Genomic DNA, 20,168 nt, shown 5'->3' with positions numbered 1-20,168 from the left:
CCTATGCGTAGTGAGCACCGGGGTGCCACTCAGCAGTCACCTTCCTGTAAAGCCCTGCCTACCCAGGATACACAAAACCCTGTCTGGGACGGTGCTAGCACCGCCCTTGACAGGAAACCCTTTGTCCAGGCTCCCCTCGCTGGAAGGACTCCCAGCTGCAGGGGGTCAGACTCGTGTCTGTGGTGGCAGCATCCATTTTGTGGAGCTGAGGCTTCGTTTAACTTTAACCGGGGTTCACAGTTACATACATGTCGTGTCCCTCTAGAAGGGTGGAATGCTAACCCCGTCGCCAGAATTGGCGAGGGGTTAGTATTCCAATTCGTATGGCACCTTACTCGACATGTTTTGATAAAGCCATACCAAAGATAGCATTTAACCGCGAGGATTATAATGCACTTAAGAGTATATGGTATGCGTTATCATGGAACAGCTATTAGGACTTGGTTCCGCAAGCTGCAGACAGGCTCAGCTCATGCCAGAGCACCATCTCACACGATTCCAAGCACTCTGCCTTCAGGATTGTCAAGGCCTGCCATAGGAGTGACTGATAGGAATCTGTGTGTCCATTTTTAGGGTTAGATATAGGTATACTATATCTACAGCAAAGGGTGATTACACGACTTTGCCCCAGCTGTCATGCAGCCAGTTGTGTCAAATTTAGGAGGCCAGCCAGGGGTGGCATAATACATGCTTCAGCCCCTGGTAGGCCCTGGGTACACCTATGCCCTGAGTTACAGGGTCTGATAAGGTGGCCCAGTACCAATTGGTAATGCACCTAGGGTACATGTTGTAATTTAGAGAGAGAACAGCCAGGCTGTGGGTCTGATTGGCAGGCCCACAGCCAGAGAAAGTCGTAAACCAGTGAAACAAAAGCAAAAAATCTGGGTGATCATAGGATTGCAGACCCTACTCTCCTACAGAGAGTCTCTATCGCAGATTGCTGCTTGGTAAGTATATCTTCAGCACTCGATATGCGTTCCTCTGTATCTGTCACCCGAGTGGTAAGTTCATTAATGGACTTAACCACCCGCCGCATAGTATTCTGTAATTTCCGTACTGCGCCTTGAGTGCGGTTGCTTTCAGCCTTAGTCTCAGCCCGGTGGGCCATACTACTCTTATATATTAAATCCAGAGTAGCTCCACTAGCACCTTGACCTTTTTCTTTATTTCTGATGCCCTATCATTCTCGTTCTTCTGATGCTCGTAATACTGAGCCATCTGAAGGATAGCCGCAGGTTTGGAGGCCCCCCAACTACTCTCACTGGTCTGCAGTTTCTGTGAGACTTCCTGCAGCAGACCTTTAACGTAATTTTGGACGAACAGATGATGTCCGGGTGCAGTGGTCATGTCCTGGCCACTATAATCGGAGAACACCATCTCGAACCGGGAGAAGTACTCTGAGACATCTTCCTGAGATTTTTGGCGGCAAGCCGTTACTATCGACCAGTCCACCATCTTTTCTGGGATCAAGGTCTTCAATTTCTGGACAATTTTGTCCGGGAGTTCTAAAATGGCTTTTAAGGGTTTCTGTCCCGGGTCTCGCTGTTTATCTATGCCATCGAGTTGTACCCAGGTATGTCCGAACAGCTCAAGGTGGTAGACTTTCCGGATTTGCTTCCACACATCAGCTGGCAGACATAGCCCGAAAAACAAGTCGATGTCTGCTAGGGTTATAATTGTCGATCCCAAGGCTGTACCTAGCTCTGTGTAAAAGGCAGTGGGGTTCTTCCGTAAGTCTGGCAAGGATTTTCGGAAGGTCAGAATGTCTTGTCGATCCCATGTTTGGTGACCCAGTTATATACCACCCTCCGCTTCGCATCTTGATGATTAATGTTGTGTGTTCCCTGACCTCGTGGGGGGACCCAGTAGGGAGCGGCCTCCTTTATAGGCATCATCGTGTCAATCTTCTTTGTTTGGGGTTCAGTCGTTACAGGAGTCGTAATCTTAGCTACCTGTCTTTGTTCAGTGAGGTGGCGGAAAACTTCAAGCGTATGTGAGAAGAGGTCCGTCACATCACAATCACTTTCATCTCCAATATCAACTTTCCTATACAAGGCCGTGAGGCGTTCAGGGTTTTTATTCTGATATCTCTCCTCATAGGCAGTGAGGGTGTGATAGCAAAATCGCACGACAAAGTGTCATCTATGGCTATCGACAAATGAATTATACATATCCGATATATACTCCTCGCTTTCTTTCCGTTCCACCAGTGTTTTTACTACTTTATCGATCCCTTCTCGTTCAATTTTGCTTAAACGGTTCATTCTCGTGGAATCTTTTCTTTTAGCTTCCGGTTCGTCTAGCGTTTCTGCTGGTGTTATGCTCAGTACGAGAGGCTCGGCCGGCACGGAGGCCGTAGAGACCGAGGCCCTGGCACTACCTTCACTTGGGTTTGGGGGTTGTAGGTGCGGTACTAAAGGATGGGAGGGAGCGTATGGAGGGGGCATATAGATGATTGGGGGACCTAAGAGTAAATCATTATTTGCTTTTTGCTTTGAGGGTAGCTCGGGGTAGAGCGTAGAGGACGTTCTAACAGGGCACTGGCCCGATGTTCCGGACTCTCGTTCTCTCTTAACTCTCTCTCTTTCTTTGATCTCTTCTTCTAGTTTTCTACCACCTAGGTGAGCTGCCTTATGTAGCTCTTTGTCTGTCTTCGCTTCGTGTCTCTTATTTTTTTGTGTAAAATGTGTATTTATTGTATAGCAAGAAAAAGGAGGGAAAATAAGAGAGAGAAAAAGACAGAAGAAATACAGGCGGCATATCCGCAACATCTCCCATTCAAGGGGCCTGTAAGAATCCTAAACAGAGGCACCTGAGGTAACATATGACATCAATATGGGCAGGTCTCAAAGTCAGTGCTTGTCAACGAAGAGAGAAGAAATCAGGGTCAACCGTTCCATGGCTCATCGGTAGTCCTCTCTAAAGGGATGACCAATCCCATAAGTTAGCATGGCTGCGAAAGCCCCCGAGCATCAAATAGCCTCCACCAGCTGTGCGGTGCCGCAACAGGAGACAAACTAACCCCCTCAACGTAGTTCCCACCCAACCGCCCCCCCCAGGTGGTGGCGCCGACACACACTTTCATTCTCGGTCCCTCAATCATACAATCTGGTTAAATCTGGAAAAGGTGAGGAGCACGCAGGGCAGATGGGCATACCGCAGAGGGCAAGCCTCATGACAGGAAACGAACCAATGGTCCCCAACGAAACATAAAATTCTTAAAGTTGCCCAAGAAGATGTCCGCCATTCTCTCCATGCTCAATAATCTCCAAAGTCTCGCGTACTATAACGATATAGCTGGGGCAGTCGATTTCTTCCAGGCTGCAGCTAGTGTAAGCTTAGCGGCTCCAAGGCAGAGCCATAGAATATGTTTATCCGCCTTTGTTTGATGTTCTAACACCGGATCACGAAGGCCCAGGAGAACATAGGACCAAGAATCCGGAACCGAATACCTTAGGATGTCTTTGATGTGGGACAGAATTTCGGCCCAGAACAGGCGGATGATCGGGCAGTCCCACCAAATGTGGCGGAAGTCTCCCAATAGACCACAGCCCCTCCAACACCGGTCCGAAGAAGCCGGAAATATGCGATGTAGTTTGGATGGGTAGAGGTACCAATCTAGCATGGTCTTAAGATGAGCTTCACGTAAGTCCACAGAGTGGTTGTGAGCTGCAATGTCCCGCCAGAGACCCTTCCACCCTTCCATTCCTTCCATTCCCGGCTATGTCTCGGCCCAGGAGATCCTCCCAGTGGTCCATGTAGCGAGGACATGGAGAGACCGCCGTGGTCAGCAATAGTCCATATAGGAAGGAAATTGTCCCCTTCATCGTGGAGGATCGGAGGATGAAGGCCTCAAAGGGCGAGAACGGTCTCGTAGCAGCCTCTCTCAGTCCCGTCGAGGTCGCCCAGTGGAGCAGCTGAGCGTGACGGAAGCGTTCCGTGATCGGAGGTCCATAGTCACGCATGCAGTTATGGAATGTAAGGGGTTTCGCTCCGTGGAATAAGTGCGTAAGGGCTCTGCATCCTCCCTCTCTCCATAATCAGAAGGGTCCCTCCTGCATCGCCGGCGGGAAGGCCGGATTAAAATGTAAGGGAGTAAAGGGGGAAGGAAATGTTGTCCAGCGGTCATCGCCGTGTCCGAGTCCCACACCTTCAAGACAGTGCCAGTGGGCGTGCTGATGTAGGCGTTCTTAGGCCAGTCCACCTTGGGCTTCCAGGCCAGATCCCAGATCCCTTCCCAGCCACACTCCTGTCCATATGCAGCCAGTGCTTCTCAGAAAGCTGCTGCGACCACTCAACCAACACCCGCAGTTGCGCTGCCTTGTAGTACAAGTGCATGTCAGGGAGACCCACTCCCCCCTCCCTCCTCGGACGTCGCAAAGTTGCGAAGGAAAAGCGTGCCCGGCCTCCCTGCCAAATGAATTTCAGCAGTAAAGTCTTAAGGCGTCGGAAGAAGTCCATCTCCATGGGGATGGGGAGGGCCTGGAAGAGATACAAGAACCTAGGAAGGAGGACCATTTTGATTGTATGGATCCTGCCAAGCCATGAGATATATTTTGGCTTCCATCGGTCCAGTTCTGTTCGTACCGCTGCCAACATTGGTGGGAAGTTCGCTGTGAATAACGATCATATAGTAGGGGTCAGACGGACTCCCAGATACAATAGGGAGGTAGACGCACACGTCCTCGTCCAAGCCTCCGCCGGACCAACCACTCCGACTCGGGGATTACCTCGGGGTCAAAGTGGAGGAGAGTATCTCGGCACGGCTCCTCCGCTCGGCCGGTCGGGCAGGGACGGAAGAGGGAAAGCAATGAAGCCGCTGCTCCGCTGGTCCCGCCGGCCCTCACCGCCAGTACTCTCCTGATGGCAGCGGCACCGTTTCTGGGCGAAGTCGCTCCTCACCCGAATCCGGCACAGCAGCCCCGGCGGGCGGCAAAGCAGGGGCCGATAGCGTTGGGCCCGTCGCCGCCCTCCGCCAGGTTTCGCTCCGCACTGCCGCGGACAGGAAGTCTGGCGCCCTCCGCCACTCGAGGCCGAGGCTCGCTGGGCCGCCGGCCGCCGCCGCTCCAAAAACCACCTCCAGACCTCCGCAGCGCGAACCCGTGGCTCCGGACCCGACCCCTCTACTCCGGGGGTCGCAGCTGACCGCAGGAGGTCGATTAGCATGCCGCTTCAGGTGCTAATCAAGGCTCAGCTGGGCTTGGCACCGGAGGGACTCAGAGAGACGTCTCACTCCGTCGCCATCTTCGTGTCTCTTTTTTTTAAGTTGCGCTGCTTCTTTGCGCCACATGCCAAGACTATCAAGCATGGTTGGCATTGTTTTATTGTTACGAAGGGCTGTTTCTAGAGCTTCTATTTTATTTATATCAAAAGATCCTATCAGTGGCCAATGACTTTCTTGATATTTCTTGGTATTTTTATGCCATAGCTTACTATAGGCTACGGCGACTAGTCCATATTTCGTGAACATGTCCTTATTAGGGGTGCCTTCCAGTGGAGCTGGATGATCCACCTCTAATAAACGGTCCGGGCTAAACCAACTACCAATCAGTGGGGAGAAGATAGGCATGACGTATATCGGTCAAAAAGAATATCTCAAACAATGGTGGACAAAGGTCCGCACTACCTATCCTTCACTACTTGCAAAGACTAGACAGAATATTTCTATTCTACGTTATTTGCAAACAGGGAATATCTCAAGAGAACTAAATCCAAACAATCAATCAGTGGGGAGAAGATAGGTGCGGCGTATTATCAGCCCTTACCAATATGGACAAAGAGTCCGCGCTACCTATCCTTCACTATCTGCAAATGGAGAGAGAATATTTCTCTTCTTCACCGTTTGCAGGCAGAGAATGTCTCAAAAAGCAATCAATATCATTAACCAAGGTTAAGCGATGCAATCAACGAGCAATACTAGTATTTTCAAACAATCATTTCACAATTTGTCGTGTTACACGACCTTACCCGGACCGTATGGACAGTTTCCCGTCTTCCACTTCCAGCGCCCGATCGTCCTCTATTCTCCACGGCACTCCTGAGGGTTCCCAGTCACGACCATGGATCACTCGAGAGAGAGAGGTCTGCTCGGAACCGGTGAAGTTCGGATGATCGGCTGCCAGACGAGGGTCTATCGGGCAGGAGCTCTTTCCCGATCGTTACAGTCGTTCACTCTGTCGTCAGGACCTCTCCTGCTGGATCCACGTGTCGCTGATGGGTCCCACGCTTGGGACGCCAATTGTGGAAAAAGCAGTTTCTATAAATAACCTTTTAAACACTTCTCGGCGTTAGTTGCCTCTCATACCACTCGAGGATTATCAAATAAAGAGGCAGGCGCTGGAAACTGGAAAGCGGGAAACAAGGTTTAATTCCGTCGGAACAGAACACGTCAGATCGGACAAACAGGGTATCGTCTCGAGGTGCTCTAACTGCATCTCCGAGGCCTGGCCTCTTTTACACAGGTTTATGACTTTATTGCATACAACACATTCTTGTCAATACTTTGATGTTCGGAAAGACATTCTCGCTTTAGGCCCATTCCCACACATATCTACAGTAGAGGTCCCCACCCCAATCTCATGATGGCTATCGTGCAGCTGGACATTCCGTCAGGAGCGGGAATGTGTGCAATCGGTTGGATCTCATGGGGTGGAGACAATGATTAATCTCAGCTCCTTTGAAGACAGGCGAGTTCCTACTGTAGGGGGCAATAAACTGCATCCGCAGGGCTAGGTGATGTCCTGGGATCAGCTCGGACAATCGGGCATGGAGGAAGGGGGTTATCAAAGGATCCGTGGTCATGAAAGGGATGGAGGGAGGTGTTGGTTTGGCACGGGAAGTGGCTCCGAGGCAGGGCAGCGCTGAAGGTGTGGTTTGTGGCCCGGGCATGTGAGTGTGCGGGCTGTCAGTGTGCGGGGGATGCTTGCGAGGTCAGAAAGACGCGCTGGCGATCGGCAATGGGCAGAGAGGCCATGGTACTCAAATTGGCTGCCGCTTACGCACACGTATGGGCCTAGAAAAGGGACAAGATGGCGCCGATAATGTTCATGCTGCAAACTAGATTTTAACAATAGCAACCTCAAACCAGCAGACTCCTATGTCTTCACCCACCCTTTGCTGAGGGTGCCTTAATGATTGGGTGCCCTGTGGGCAAAGTGGACGAGCGTGAGCCTGAAGGGGAATTCGACTGATTTGTGGATGTATGCTCCGGGTTCTGGCATGAAGAACCCTTAAGAGCAGGTACTGGTTTGGTTACGTCGGTCATGTCACTGTGGCCTGCTGCTAGTGTTAATGGGGCAATTTCTGCTGCGGGAATGTTCTTGATGAGTGGATTTATGTCCTGGGTTCGGAAAGGAATCAACTTAGGGAGGGGAATTGGCTGTGGTGGGCTAGTCATGTCACCCTGTCCTTCTGCGGGTTATTGCTGGGTGTAACTCTTGAAAAAGAATGCTTTCGAAAGGTGGATTTATGTCCTCGGTACCAACATGAGGGATTCTGGGTAACGTTGATTAACTGGGCCATGCAGGACACGTCACCAGGTCCTTCTGCGAATATTTCTGCCAAAATGATGACAATAGCTCTGGAATGGCTGAGGCAGTATTGGTAGCTTGACCCAGTACACAAGTTAGAGATGTAGCAAAGGAAAATGCCCTGCAAACCAAACCTCCTGTACAGGACAGAGGGTGACATCAATGATCCCTTATTATCATCTCTGTGTTTGGCAGCATGGCTCCAAAATACACACAGTGTGGATCTTGGCGTTTATGTACGTAAATTCAAGAGAATACTTAATGAGGGGTAGTCCTGACAATAAATGCGACGTCAGCTGTGTGGTATCGAAGGAATAGGGGGGACCGCTATGAGTCTGGAATTCTTCAATGGCGATGGAGACATTGTTGAATGCTTTCAGTGCTTTGATGGCAACAACTTACAAAAGCGGTGATGGTTATGGTGTTTTGTTAATGAGCCCGAATTCGACAGCAAACAGGTTGGACGGATGCTTTTGGTAGAAATATATGTATTGCATTGGTTTAGTTTATGAAATCTGTGAGCATTGTAAAATAATTATGCATATTTGAAAGTTGGTCTTTGAAGTGCTGCTAACAAATAATAAAATAATTTACTAGAAAATTTAAGGAAATTATAAAAATATGCCAATGAAGGAGAACCAGGTTTAGAACCAGGATTAGAGGTGAGTAAACCTTCTGTTTATTTTAACCTATTTCCAAAGGCTTTATTTCATTGTTTGAAATGTGGATTACAAATGTGTTGTTTCAAAACACTAACAATCATGCTATGTTACACTTTAGGCTTGTAAACAGAATGAAGAAAAGGCTCAGAAACAAATACAAAACATGGAAGATTCTAGAAATCAGATACGGTAAGGAACTATAGATCTCCATATTATACATTCAAATGTTTTTCTGTACAACTTACGAAGTGCTTTGTACCTAGGACGCGCTATTGAGGTCACTTACTGTTTTACCGCTTGCCCTGCTGGTTGGGGAGTCTTTGGCCCAGGTCTACTGCTGTGCACCTTTTGTGGGGTCCGCTGCATCTTTTCCGGTGGCCGGAAGCCGCCATTGTCACCATCCACGCCGCCACGCCAGCGGAAACCCCAAGCGCCAGAAGCCCCGGCGGCGCTACGCATCAAGGCCCTGCGCCAGGAGGCGCATAACTTTCACCAAAGCCCCACGCAGCGTGGGACGCGTGTAGGCGAAGCCCGGGCCGAGGGTGGGCCCGTCCGCGCCCGTCGGAGCCCGGAGGAGGCTAGGCTGGGCCATAGCTCTTTCATCTCTCTTTGAACATTGGACACCACTGTTATATTGGTTAGTGACATTTAAGTGCCAGTATACTTGTAGTATCATTGCTATATTGCTGGGTCTTTCTTGTTTTGTCCACCCACCATGAGTAAAGGTAGTCGTAAGGGGCTGGGGGGACAGGGTGTTGTAGGCACACTAGATGCATTTTTGTCGAGGGCAGAGTCTGTACTTAATCATGAAATTATCCTTACTGAAAGGAGATTGTTGCTAGAACCCCGTCGTATTTCATCTGTGGTACCCTCAGTGGGCCCCTGGTTACTTAACAACCTGTGTCCGCTTCATCAGAGTACTCTGTCCTCTACAGCATCAGCAGTTGATTCTCCTACCCCAGTAAGTGTGTCCATTGTCAGCCCTCCACCCCCAGCAAATATTCTCACCCGTAATCACCGATTATCTCAGGAAAGGAGAAAGGGCAAGGCTGCCGTTCTCGCTCCTGTATCAAAAAAGAGGAAAGCGGGTGGGTTGCAACTTTAAAATTCATCAGGCCAATAAGGTGGCAAAGACAAGAGGTGCGGGTCGTGGGAAATCCCAGGGGGTTGTAGATTCTTGTACATCTAATACACCCGTAATTAATGTGCAGGACTGTGGGGTAACTACCGATTTTGCTGATTGTTTATTGGCAAAAATAGAAGATAAATTATCAACAATGCTTATACCAATATTAACGCTGCTGTCCAAGACAGAGCAAAGATTGGATAAAATTGAGCAGGTCATTTCCCAACCTAAATTTACTCCCTCTGAAAAAACAACCATGGGTCTTATAGCTCCTAGTGTTCATGCAGTATCTGCAGCAGCTCCAACTGCTAATGTTCCAGGCCCAGGTTCTAATAATAGTGTGCCATTACCATCAACTGATCGTTGTACTTTATTTTCAAGCACGGCGAATGCCGTCCCTCCGGGGGAAACAGTAAGGGATTGAAACTTAGGAAAGGCCAGGAGTGGCATGGCTAACCAAGAAGACCACTTTAATTTACTGCCAGAAGCCGCACCCTATACCATAATTCTAACAAATGTCCCCTGTTTACCATCTTATAAGGAGGAACATTGGGCAGCGCTTCAAAATAAGACATTTTTTTATTTAAATAACAAAACTGGGCTGGGAAGCCATTTATTTCGTGAATTTAAAATGATTCGCAGGATCTCTTGGATCGGGAGGTTGCCAACGGCTTGCAGAGGGGATTGTGTTGTGTTGAATTTTGGGTCTCCCCATTTAGTGAAAATCATCTTGGATAGGGCTGGGTCTAGGCTCTTTAGCAAGGTAGACATCAAAATCTTACCCCTGGGTTTCTTCTATAGGAATCAACCGATATTGCCGCCCTTAATGGGTGACCCCATGCAACAAGTGTTGGTCAGGGTCTTTATGACTATAATGTATCCACTCAGAATTTTTTCAACCCACTTTCAGACCTAGAAACCATAGATTGACTGGGTAATCCATTAGAGTCCATTGTGATTCCCCCACAAGAGGGCTTAGTGAGTCTAGGTACCCTGGAAATGCTTTCTATTCCGAATGACCTATTGTATACAACTGTTACTCTTGGTCAAGTTCAGAGTAGTAACCCTGAGCAGCCTATATTATGTAAAACACCAGATTGTGGTACAACTTACATTGCGAATCATAATCCACCAGCGATTGACCCTTTTTTGCATAAAAGTAATCTATGCCCACATGAAAGTATTTTCAAAACTATGACCAAACTAGTAGGCCTAAAGGTTGGTTCGTGGAACATTGCAGGTTTGGCAACCAAAACAGCATCAATCGAATGGTCAACTTTCATCGAGGTGTTTGATATCATGTCTTTCCAAGAGACCTGGCCGGTAGACCAGGTATTTCGTCCCGGTTATATTAATTTTCATAAAAATGCAGAACAGGGAGTACAGGCCCGCCCCAAAAGGGGTCTAATACCCTGGGTCAGGCAAAACTCTAACCTTAAACTGGAGGAGATTTATATTGATTCACAGGATATCCTCATTATTAGAGTTAGTAAGGTTTTTTTTCCTGATTTTCTTTTAATCAATGTTTCTTCTAGGGGCCGGCAAGGTGGGAAGGCCTCTAACACCATAGAGTTGCTTGATGTTTTTTTAACTAACTACAGAGGTAAATATGACATTATATTGGCTGGGGACTTAAACTGTACTTTTGAACCCCTGGTTTTTCACAACTGGTTTTTAACCGCAGAGGAGGACGATAAATGTTTAATTCCCCCTCTTGATCTTGAGCCAGTAAAGAGGTGGTCCGGCGCAGCACTTCAATTAAAAGTCCTGTGTCTGGAACACGGTATGAGAGCGCCTAATGGGCGTACGTCATCAGATAAATCGGGGTTGCCCACGTATATCAGTGGTTCACGTAATAGTCGCATAGACTATTTTCTTTTATCTATGGAGCTCTGGATTTTTTTGCTAGACATGAAGGTTCTTTCACGTCCGGAAAGTGACCACAATCCTTTGCTCCTCTTCATGCAGGACAGGAACCTCAACTTTGGCAAAGTCTTGGAACCACAGATAGACTTATAGATGTTTTTTCAACCAATGACACACGTCGGCTTAAGTGGTCAAATGTATTGTGTAAGGTAGATCATATGGATCAAATGAGCCTTATGTTAGCCGAAGCTATAGCCACCCTCCAGGTTGACGAAACGCACAGTCCCCTCATGCATAAAGCCGCACAGGTCCATGAAAACCTCTTCGACGGCCTCAACGGTTTTTTGATTGCAAAATCCCAAAAATTGCCTACTCCTCCTGCCCAGAAGGCTGCTGTTTGGTACAACTCTGGTTGTCATACTGCCTATAAACTGTTAGCTGCAGCTATAAAAAGTAAAGATGGTGCTCTGATAAGGGAGTCAAGGTTGGCTTAAAAGGTTGCTCAATCCCAGGCCAAGAGGGACTGAGATGAAGCCCACTGGAGGGATTTGCTCAAGGCTTGTATGGGTAGGGATATGACCGAGTTCTGGCATTTAGTGAAGTGGGGCAACAGTGACAAAAACATTATTCCAACTAATCATGTGGCGCCTGATCAGTGGGTTATCCACTTTAAGGGCCAGTTTGCATGTAGTCTAATAGATCAAGCGAACTTTGTGATGCCATCCTTTGTTCCCACTATACACTTCGTCAAAAAAGAAGTAGAAAATGCCCTCCTCCTGGTTCCGAGAGGTAGGGCCCCGAGGCTTGATTGTATTCCCGCAGATTTATTTCTACAAGACGTTGATTCTTGGGCTTTGTATATACAACTATTACTAAATGCCATTGCTAAAGGAGCATCTTTGCCCAGCACTTGGGCAGGAGCGGTACTTTTACCTGTTTTTAAAAAAGGAGATCAATCAAACCCTGGCAATTACAGGCCTATAAGACTGTATTCAAAAAGTTATAGCCAGGGTGGTGTTAGGCAGGATCCAGTTATGGATGGAGGATTCTAATATCCTTTCCAATTTGCAAGCAGGATTTCGGAAGTCAATTAGCATGGTGGATCAGGTCCTAAAATGTATTCTTATATATTGGCGATTTGTTACCCTGGGGAAATGGACTATCTACGCTGCCTTTGTTGATTTGAAGTCAGTGTTCGATTTGGTCCCACGTCCCAAGTTGTGGTCCACCCTCCTAAAACTGGGCTTGCCGCTAGAGCTTTTGGCTCTAGTGGTAAAGTTACACACTGATAATTTTGCCCAGGTTAGATGGGACTCGGCAGGTGGGACTATGAGCAAATTCCCAGTAGAGAAGGGGGTGAGACAGGGATGCATCCTTGCTCCCACCCTTTTTTCTATTTATATAAATGGGGTAGTAAATTACTTTAAAGATCACCCCACAGATGCTCCCTGTTTGGCCGGAACCAAGACCCCCTTATTAATGTTCGCAGACGACACCCTTATACTCTCTAAAACTAGACAGTGTCTCCAAAGTGCCTTAACGAGATTTGAAGAATTTTGTGCAGACCATGACCTCATTGTAAATCTCGACAAAACTAAGTATATGGTCTTGCACAACACCAAAAATGTCGTCGGTGGAGTTAGGATGAAGGAGGGATCTCTGGACCAAACGGGGACATTTTCATATTTGGGGGGCTTAATTGATAGGAAAATGAGTTGGAAGGCACAATTAGATTGTCTTTCCGTTAAACATCCCCAACTGTCTGGAGTTCTCCGTAGGGAACACAAACAGTCACACTCAAAACCAATAGCCCCAGTGCTCCAGATATACAATGTTAAAATAGGCGCATCTATTTTATATGGGGTTGAGTTGTGGGGCTACGTCAACCTGGATAATTTAGTGACGAGCCAGAATAAATTTATGAGGTCCTTAATTGGTCTCCCCAATCTACACCATTAGTTCCTCTGTTTCTGGACCTGGGCTCTTATTCGATCAGGGATGTGGCCCGATATAGGCTTTTAGCCTACTGGAGGCGGATCTGGGTCACCCCTGAACTTGCTCATTATGCCCAGGCTATCCTAGAAGTGAGGGATCTAGATGTTAATCATAAAATTGTCTGGTTTAGTTTCCTAAAAAATTCTTTATTTGAGCTAGGATTGGCCCATTTGTGGACTAGTCCTATGGGAAGTGTTTTTCCCAGCAAATCGGAGTTGAAGGTTGTCTTTTGGAAACAAATTAACATGAAACAATTTGATTCCTGTTCAAATGGCTCCTTGACCAAGGCTTTTCTTGGTCTTAAACATGTACCTAAATTGGAGGGATACTGGGACCTTATTACAACTACCCAAGACAGGGAACTATTCCATCAGTTTAGGGTAGGTTCCTTGCCAATACATTCTTTTACTTCTAAATGGGGCAACACTAAGTCTAGTGTTTGTCCTTTTTGTCCTGATGCAAGTGAAACCATGGCCCATGTTTTCTTTGTCTGTCAAGCATATACCAATCCTAGACATACTTGGCTTAAACCTGTATGTGACAACTTGGGTACTGATCTAGCAGAGAGGCTTTTAGAATCCTAAAAACTTCTGTTGAAGGGCCGATTATGGTACCAACTGGCAAGTTTTATAGGTTGGGCATGGGTGACTAGACGGAAATATATGAGTTCTCTATAACTGTCTACTATGTTGATCAATTAAGAACATTCCTGTAATGTAGCTAATCTGTTAATAATTTTCAAAACATCATAAAGCCAATACTTATTTTTTCTCTTTTTAGTTTTTTTTAAACCATGGATCTATTTTATCAACTTTTTATCTATTTATCTTTTTAACTTGTCGTATCCGTGGTGCCAATTACATATTAAGTTTTCTTTGCTGGATATAATGCGTGATATCGTTACTTGCCATTTTGTAAATGCTGCTCTAACTTTTGTGGTTTTTTTTAACAAACCGAAATAAAGTTTACAAACTGAAACTGAAAGCTTTGTTCCTTTTGTACCATAATACATGAATCAGCAGTTGATGCCCAAACTGAAAGCATTGCGAATATGCCTGTCTGCATGTAAGTAACTGTGATCTTTATTTTATATTAGTGGCTTTTGGGAACCAGAGAGGTTTCTCTGATAGTCTGTGCACTACAAAATTCTTACACAGTTCAATATGGCAGTACATTGCATTATGCTTTATACATTACCGATGAAGACAATTAAGTTTCTCTTTTCATCATTAATGAATTTTCTAGATCTTGGAGATCCACTGATTCCTGATGCTTAGGGCCTTATTTTAAGTTTGCCAGGCTTTAGTCTGTTCCACAGAGACAATGAAGGGATGTACTCCACTGCTTTGTACGAATACAATATACTATTTAGAAATATCTGCCTGGCAGAGCTTTCTGTGCCTTCAGAAGATAATTCTTCATGGTGGCTCCTCTGAAACCACTGTAGTTTTGCAATGCAGATGGGGTGAAGTGGACCTGCTCTCCAAACTCCCAATGCAGAGATTGTTTTTTGAATGCATCAAATACATGTTCCTGAGATGTTAGTTTTTCCCTTTGTGTGGGGGTATTTTTTTTTCCTATTCGTGACAACCACACTTTCACTCTCTGTCTCATACTGGAAAGAAGTATGTCTTTACATCTGTCCTAAATGGAGTGAATCGCCTGAGTGTCATGTTGTAGCAGATCGAGAGGAAGAAGGGACAGATGACCTCTACCCCCCTCATGTCTCTCCCGTATTGTGTTCACAGTCACCGCGGGAACGGTTCCCGGGGGACTGCGACCCCTTTAAGATTCCTGTCTTCGATGTCGACAAAACCCATGTGGCGGTGTCACATGCTTCAACGCCCTCCAATGAGAAGTTGAGGAAGGCCCTTGAAAGAAGCACAGAAGCTGAAACAGTGTCGGGGAAGTTGGGACCAAACGGACCGGAGACGCCGAGACCGGAGAGCTGCAGTTCCAGCCTTTTAGAAGACGCCAACCGGGATCTACCAAATCCTGAGCGGAGACGCGAAGGACCGGGAGAGTCAAGAAGGGAGCCGGACCCCATCCAGAATCGCGCTACTACCAGCCACGCTCCTGGAGGAGCGTGGCTACCAGAGGTACGTGCCAGACTTCACGGGCTATTCTCGAGGGCGCGCTCCGCGGGGAGTAAGCCAGTTACCAGGGCGGGGGAGGGTTAAGCAGCGAGAAAAACTACATGGTTCCGCTACAAGTATAGGCATGCGCTAGCGGCGAATCACTTAGTGACAGTGTGATGCATTTCCCTCACTCCTCTTCCCAGTAAAAAAGAGTTCGTAAAGCCCTTATATTAAAGGAGTGGGTTTTTTTTCTTTCTTTTCTTTTCCTATTTAATGCCTGGATTGAGTCACGTGACTACTCGAGAATGGACTTCACACACACCGATTTCCTCTGAAGCTAAGACGGAAGAAATTCCTGGGGGCAAAGGAACTTGAACTATAACTTAATTAAATTATTCCACAGTAGGACTGTGAACTGAGTTTAAATAAATCCTTTGTTCATTTGATATCTCATCTCTGCCTTACGTTGCTTATTCTACTTGTGGTGTCAGAAGTGGGATAAGCTCCATTGTTAAATCCAAATGGAGGCCCTTATCCAGCAACTAATTTGGGGACAGGAAAAACTTGAATAGGCAGTGGAGAGGCAGATGACTTCCGCTCAAGCCGATAGGGAACTCTTTACTAACTCTATGAACCAACATCTAGAGAATCCCCAAAGATGGTCCCCAGATCCGACTAGCCACACGGCAAACTCCCCTATCCGGCAGGGACCCCAAGCCAGCTATTCCTCTATTGTTTTGCAAAAGTACACCCTGGGCGAGTGTGAGAAGGTGGCCTGATATGCAGTGCTCACTATTCTAGTGAACACTATGTATCAGTCCAGCAACCCTTATTGATGATTGGTTGTAAGTCAACCTTATAGACCAGCTATCCTAGTAGCGTGGATACGAGCAGTCTAAGGCTAAAGACTCGAGAGGGCGTGTTAAGCCAGCTGTTTACCACACATATACCCCTTGAACACCAAGTGAAAGGACACCACACAAGTGTTATGAAAATAAACAGTTATTTATTAAGAATCACAACAGCCCTGTACTCTTTATGAGGACAGGGTACTAAGCACAAACCAAAACTCTTACGAAAATACTTAAGTTAGCACAGTATATACAAATGCCCGAGGGGCACGGAAAACCATATACTTGAAAAGTGGAATGCGAAATTACTAGCAGGTAAGTACAGTACTAATAGCTTTTGGAATCGCTAGGACTTGACTAGGGAATCGTTAGATTACTTCTAGGAGACCCAGGGGACTCGGGTGCAGTGTGTGCACTCTCACGCGAGATGCGGACAAAAGTCTATGGTAGCTAGAAATTGCAAAGTTAGTGTTCTCGGGCGAACCCGACCTGGTAGGGAGAAAACGACAGTGGATCCTGACCCTTGGATAGTGAGGCTATGCTGGGGCACCGAAATGCCGAAGTTACCTAGCCCAGGGGCTGCAGCTGCATAGGTCTGAAAAGACGTCGGGAATCCTCGTAGACGGACCAGGAGCCGGAAGAAAAGATGCTGGCCGGTGACCAGTGAAGAGAGTTCAGTTGGATCCAAGCCTGGATCTTGAAGATAGATGACACCTGAAAGCAGAGGGGACCAAGTTCGTGACTACTAGCCAGTAGTCAGTGGGCACCAGGAGGGCACCGGATGGTAGCCACCTCGACAAGGTGAGTGGGTGACGCTGTGCTCGGAGATCTCACGGACCAGGAGGCGTTGTCGGCGACCAGGATGGAGGATCGAGCTGTCCCACGAAGATAGAAGCTGTCGGCGTCGCTGGACCCAGGATTGGGCAACAAAGCCTTGGCAAATTCAAGCCCACGCGGTGGACCTAAAATGGCGTCTGGAGTGGACCAGGAGGGTCCGGGGTGCCTCTCTTGAAGAAGGAAGCAAGGGCCAGTCTGGAGCAACCAGACCAGCAGCAGTGATGTCGTCGGGCGTCGTTCAGAAGGCCACAAGCCAGCCGGCTAGTAGCCAAACAACGCGGTGCACAGCAAACAGCAGAAGGGCCCCACGCAGATCGTGGAGATGCAGGGAGGCTGATCTTGGATGCTGGAGCTGCGCAGGGTTGGGGCTTCTCGGACCCCAAAGCACTCACCAGTGGAGGACACGGTGGGCTTGCAGTAAAGATGTCGTGCAGTCTTGGCGATCGTCGGTCCCTCGAGGTCTCGTCGCACTCACGGTTCTCAGCTTTGCTGTAGAGGTGAGTAGAGGTCAGAGGTGCCAGGGAAGCCGGGTCTCGTCGAGCTGGGTCGTCGGATTCGTGATGAAGGACTTGCAGCAGACCGCAGTGTTTCTTTAGGATGGTGCCTGCGGATGCAGTGTGACTACTCCTTAGCCACAAGGGAGAATCTTGATGAAGAAATCTTGAAGTCCTTTCGCAGAAAGTCGTGTCTTGATTCCAAAGATGATCTAATTTGAACAGGGGGCCCGCTCCCATCTTTATACTAAAAAAGGGGGCTGACCCGGTGACTAGGTCCTGCCTATGGGTGGGACTAGGAGGGGGGTGGTTACACCCCTCTGCCATGCCGGACTTCCCCAGGCCAGGGCTGGTGTGCCCCTGGAACTGGTTCAGACCGGCCTATGCGTAGTGAGCACCGGGGTGCCACTCAGCAGTCACCTTCCTGAAAAGCCCTGCCTACCCAGGATACACAAAACCATGTCTGGGACGGTGCTAGCACCGCCCCTGACAGGAAACCCTTTGTCCAGGCTCCCCTCGCTGGAAGGACTCCCAGCTACAGGGGGTCAGACTCGTGTCTGTGGTGGCAGCATCCATTTTGTGGAGCTGAGGCTTCAGTTAACTTTAACCGGGGTTCACAGTTACATACATGTTGTGTCCCTCTAGAAGGGTGGAATGCTAACCCCGTCGCCAGAATTGGCGAGGGGTTAGTATCCAATTCGTATGACACCTTACTCGACATGTTTTGATAAAGCAATACCAAAGATAGCATTTAACCGCGAGGATTATAATGCACTTAAGAGTATATGGTATGCGATATCATGGAACAGCTATTAGGACTTGGTTCCGCAAGCTGCAGACAGGCTCAGCTCATGCCAGAGCACCATCTCACACGATTCCAAGCACTCTGCCTTCAGGATTGTCAAGGCCTGCCATAGGAGTGACTGATAGGAATCTGTGTGTCCATTTTAGGGTTAGGTATAGGTATACTACACCTACAGCAAAGGGTGATTATCCAGTATTAGGGGTGTCTTTCATAGATTCACATGCCTGAATCATTCCCCGTCGTCGAGACGGGAGCCTCCGGTAAATAAAAAAGTAATGTCCATAGACATACATGGAGAGAAAGGGTCCAAGGGTCTCCCCTTAGTAGCCTTTCCTTGTCCTTATGTAAAAAGGACCAAACTGACATAGTCAGCCAATCAGCTCCGACCTCCCTCTAGAACCTTCCTGGGAGGAGCCTCAGTCCCTCAGATTTTCTACCGCACGTTGTGCTAGGGAGTCTCCAGCCTGAGCTCTCCTCAGGATTATTCTAAACTCAACAAACTCTCTTGGAAGTTTTTCTCTGAACCTACAAACTCTTCAAGGACTTCCTCAACACACTATCCCTGAAGTAAGTGTGTGGTTAAACTGCCTTTTCCATGTCTGACTCGGGGAAGAAAGCCCTGTTCAGGGCCTGCTCTTCCTGCAGCAAGAAAAGGATTCATGTGGATGATAAACACGACCTGTGCCTGTATTGCCTTTACCCGGATCACAATTCGGAAAAATGCGCAATCTGTCGGTCTTTTCCCAGAAAGACTGTGAGAGACAGAGAAGGTCGCCTTCTGATCTGGTTGGACAGGCTTAAGAACAGGGACAATCTGGAGTCCTCTGTCAGCAGCGTTTCCAGAACTTCTGCTGTTTCGAGTAAGAGGCCAAGGGACGCTTCCCCGGGCCCCTCAGACACTCCTCCTGCGAAGACCCACAAAAAGTCTTCAGAGGCGAGATCTGTATCATCCTCAGTGTCTGCTAAGGAGGATAAAACCTTCAAAATGCCTGCTCCGTCCTCCAGACAAAGCCAGAGGACTACTTCAGTCAAAACCACAGTGTCTACCACGTCAGCATCGTCGCCCTCGGCTTCGACGACGATGACTACTTCCTCTTCGTCTACAGGTAGGCCTGTCTCTTCAATTATTCTCCTGACGTCATCGTCGTCGACGACAAAATCCATGTCGACAACGAAGACTGCACCGTCGACGACGCCGTCCACAGTGACGAGCCCATCGTCGTCACAACCGACGACGACGAGAGTGTCGACGAGAGACTCGTCGACGAGACCACCGTCTACGAAGACACCGTCGACGAAGACGACGACTGCGCAATCGTCGACGACCAAGATCCCGTCCTCCACCCCTCCGTCGACAACGACCTCGTCGACGACCCCATCGACGACCCCGTCGACGAGAGGCTCGTCGGCGACGAGCCCGTCGACGAAGACACCGTCGACGAAGACACCGTCGACGAAGACACCGTCGACGACGACACCAAAAGCTCCGTCGACGGACTCGACGACGACACCGTCGACGGGCGATTCATCGTCCAATGAACCATGGAAAAAATCAAAGCTGGTGGAGACGCCGTCCATGATGCTACCACCGTCGACGGTCCCCTCGACGACTACAAGCTATACCATTCAGACTGGCAAACAGGGCAAGTCAATAATTACCCCGGAAACAACGTCTCCTAGCAAGGTGGAGAAGCAACCACCTCAAGAAATTTTCCAAAGCGAGGAATCCGAGGAGGATGAACACCTGGATCCCGCTACTTCAATTTCAGAGCTTCACATAAAATGCCAGAGCACAGATGAGGAACAGGAAGAATTCACATATCAAGAACACTCTGTCCAAGCCAGTGTCCGCACCGAAGTAACCCCCATGATATGCTTGCCGGCGACCCTGGTGGATGACTTGAAACTTCTTGTGCAAGACTATA

At 48.1% G+C, this 20,168-nt stretch overlaps 1 protein-coding gene across 1 annotated transcript in view; it reads left to right on the top strand.

Annotated features, from left to right (window-relative positions):
- The window catches only part of SYCP1 (synaptonemal complex protein 1), a 5,090,281-nt gene that overhangs the window by 2,387,417 nt on the left and 2,682,696 nt on the right, over positions 1-20,168 (top strand). The window contains exon 21 of the mRNA XM_086919665.1: positions 8,310-8,380. Within this exon, the coding sequence (XP_086775791.1) occupies positions 8,310-8,380 (71 nt within the window). The remainder of the gene's footprint in view (positions 1-8,309; positions 8,381-20,168) is intronic.

This window comes from Lissotriton vulgaris, chromosome 5 (genome assembly GCF_964263255.1).
Source record: "Lissotriton vulgaris chromosome 5, aLisVul1.2, whole genome shotgun sequence".
In the NCBI taxonomy this organism is placed as follows: domain Eukaryota; kingdom Metazoa; phylum Chordata; class Amphibia; order Caudata; family Salamandridae; genus Lissotriton; species Lissotriton vulgaris.
This window is presented reverse-complemented; position numbering and strand designations above follow the sequence as displayed.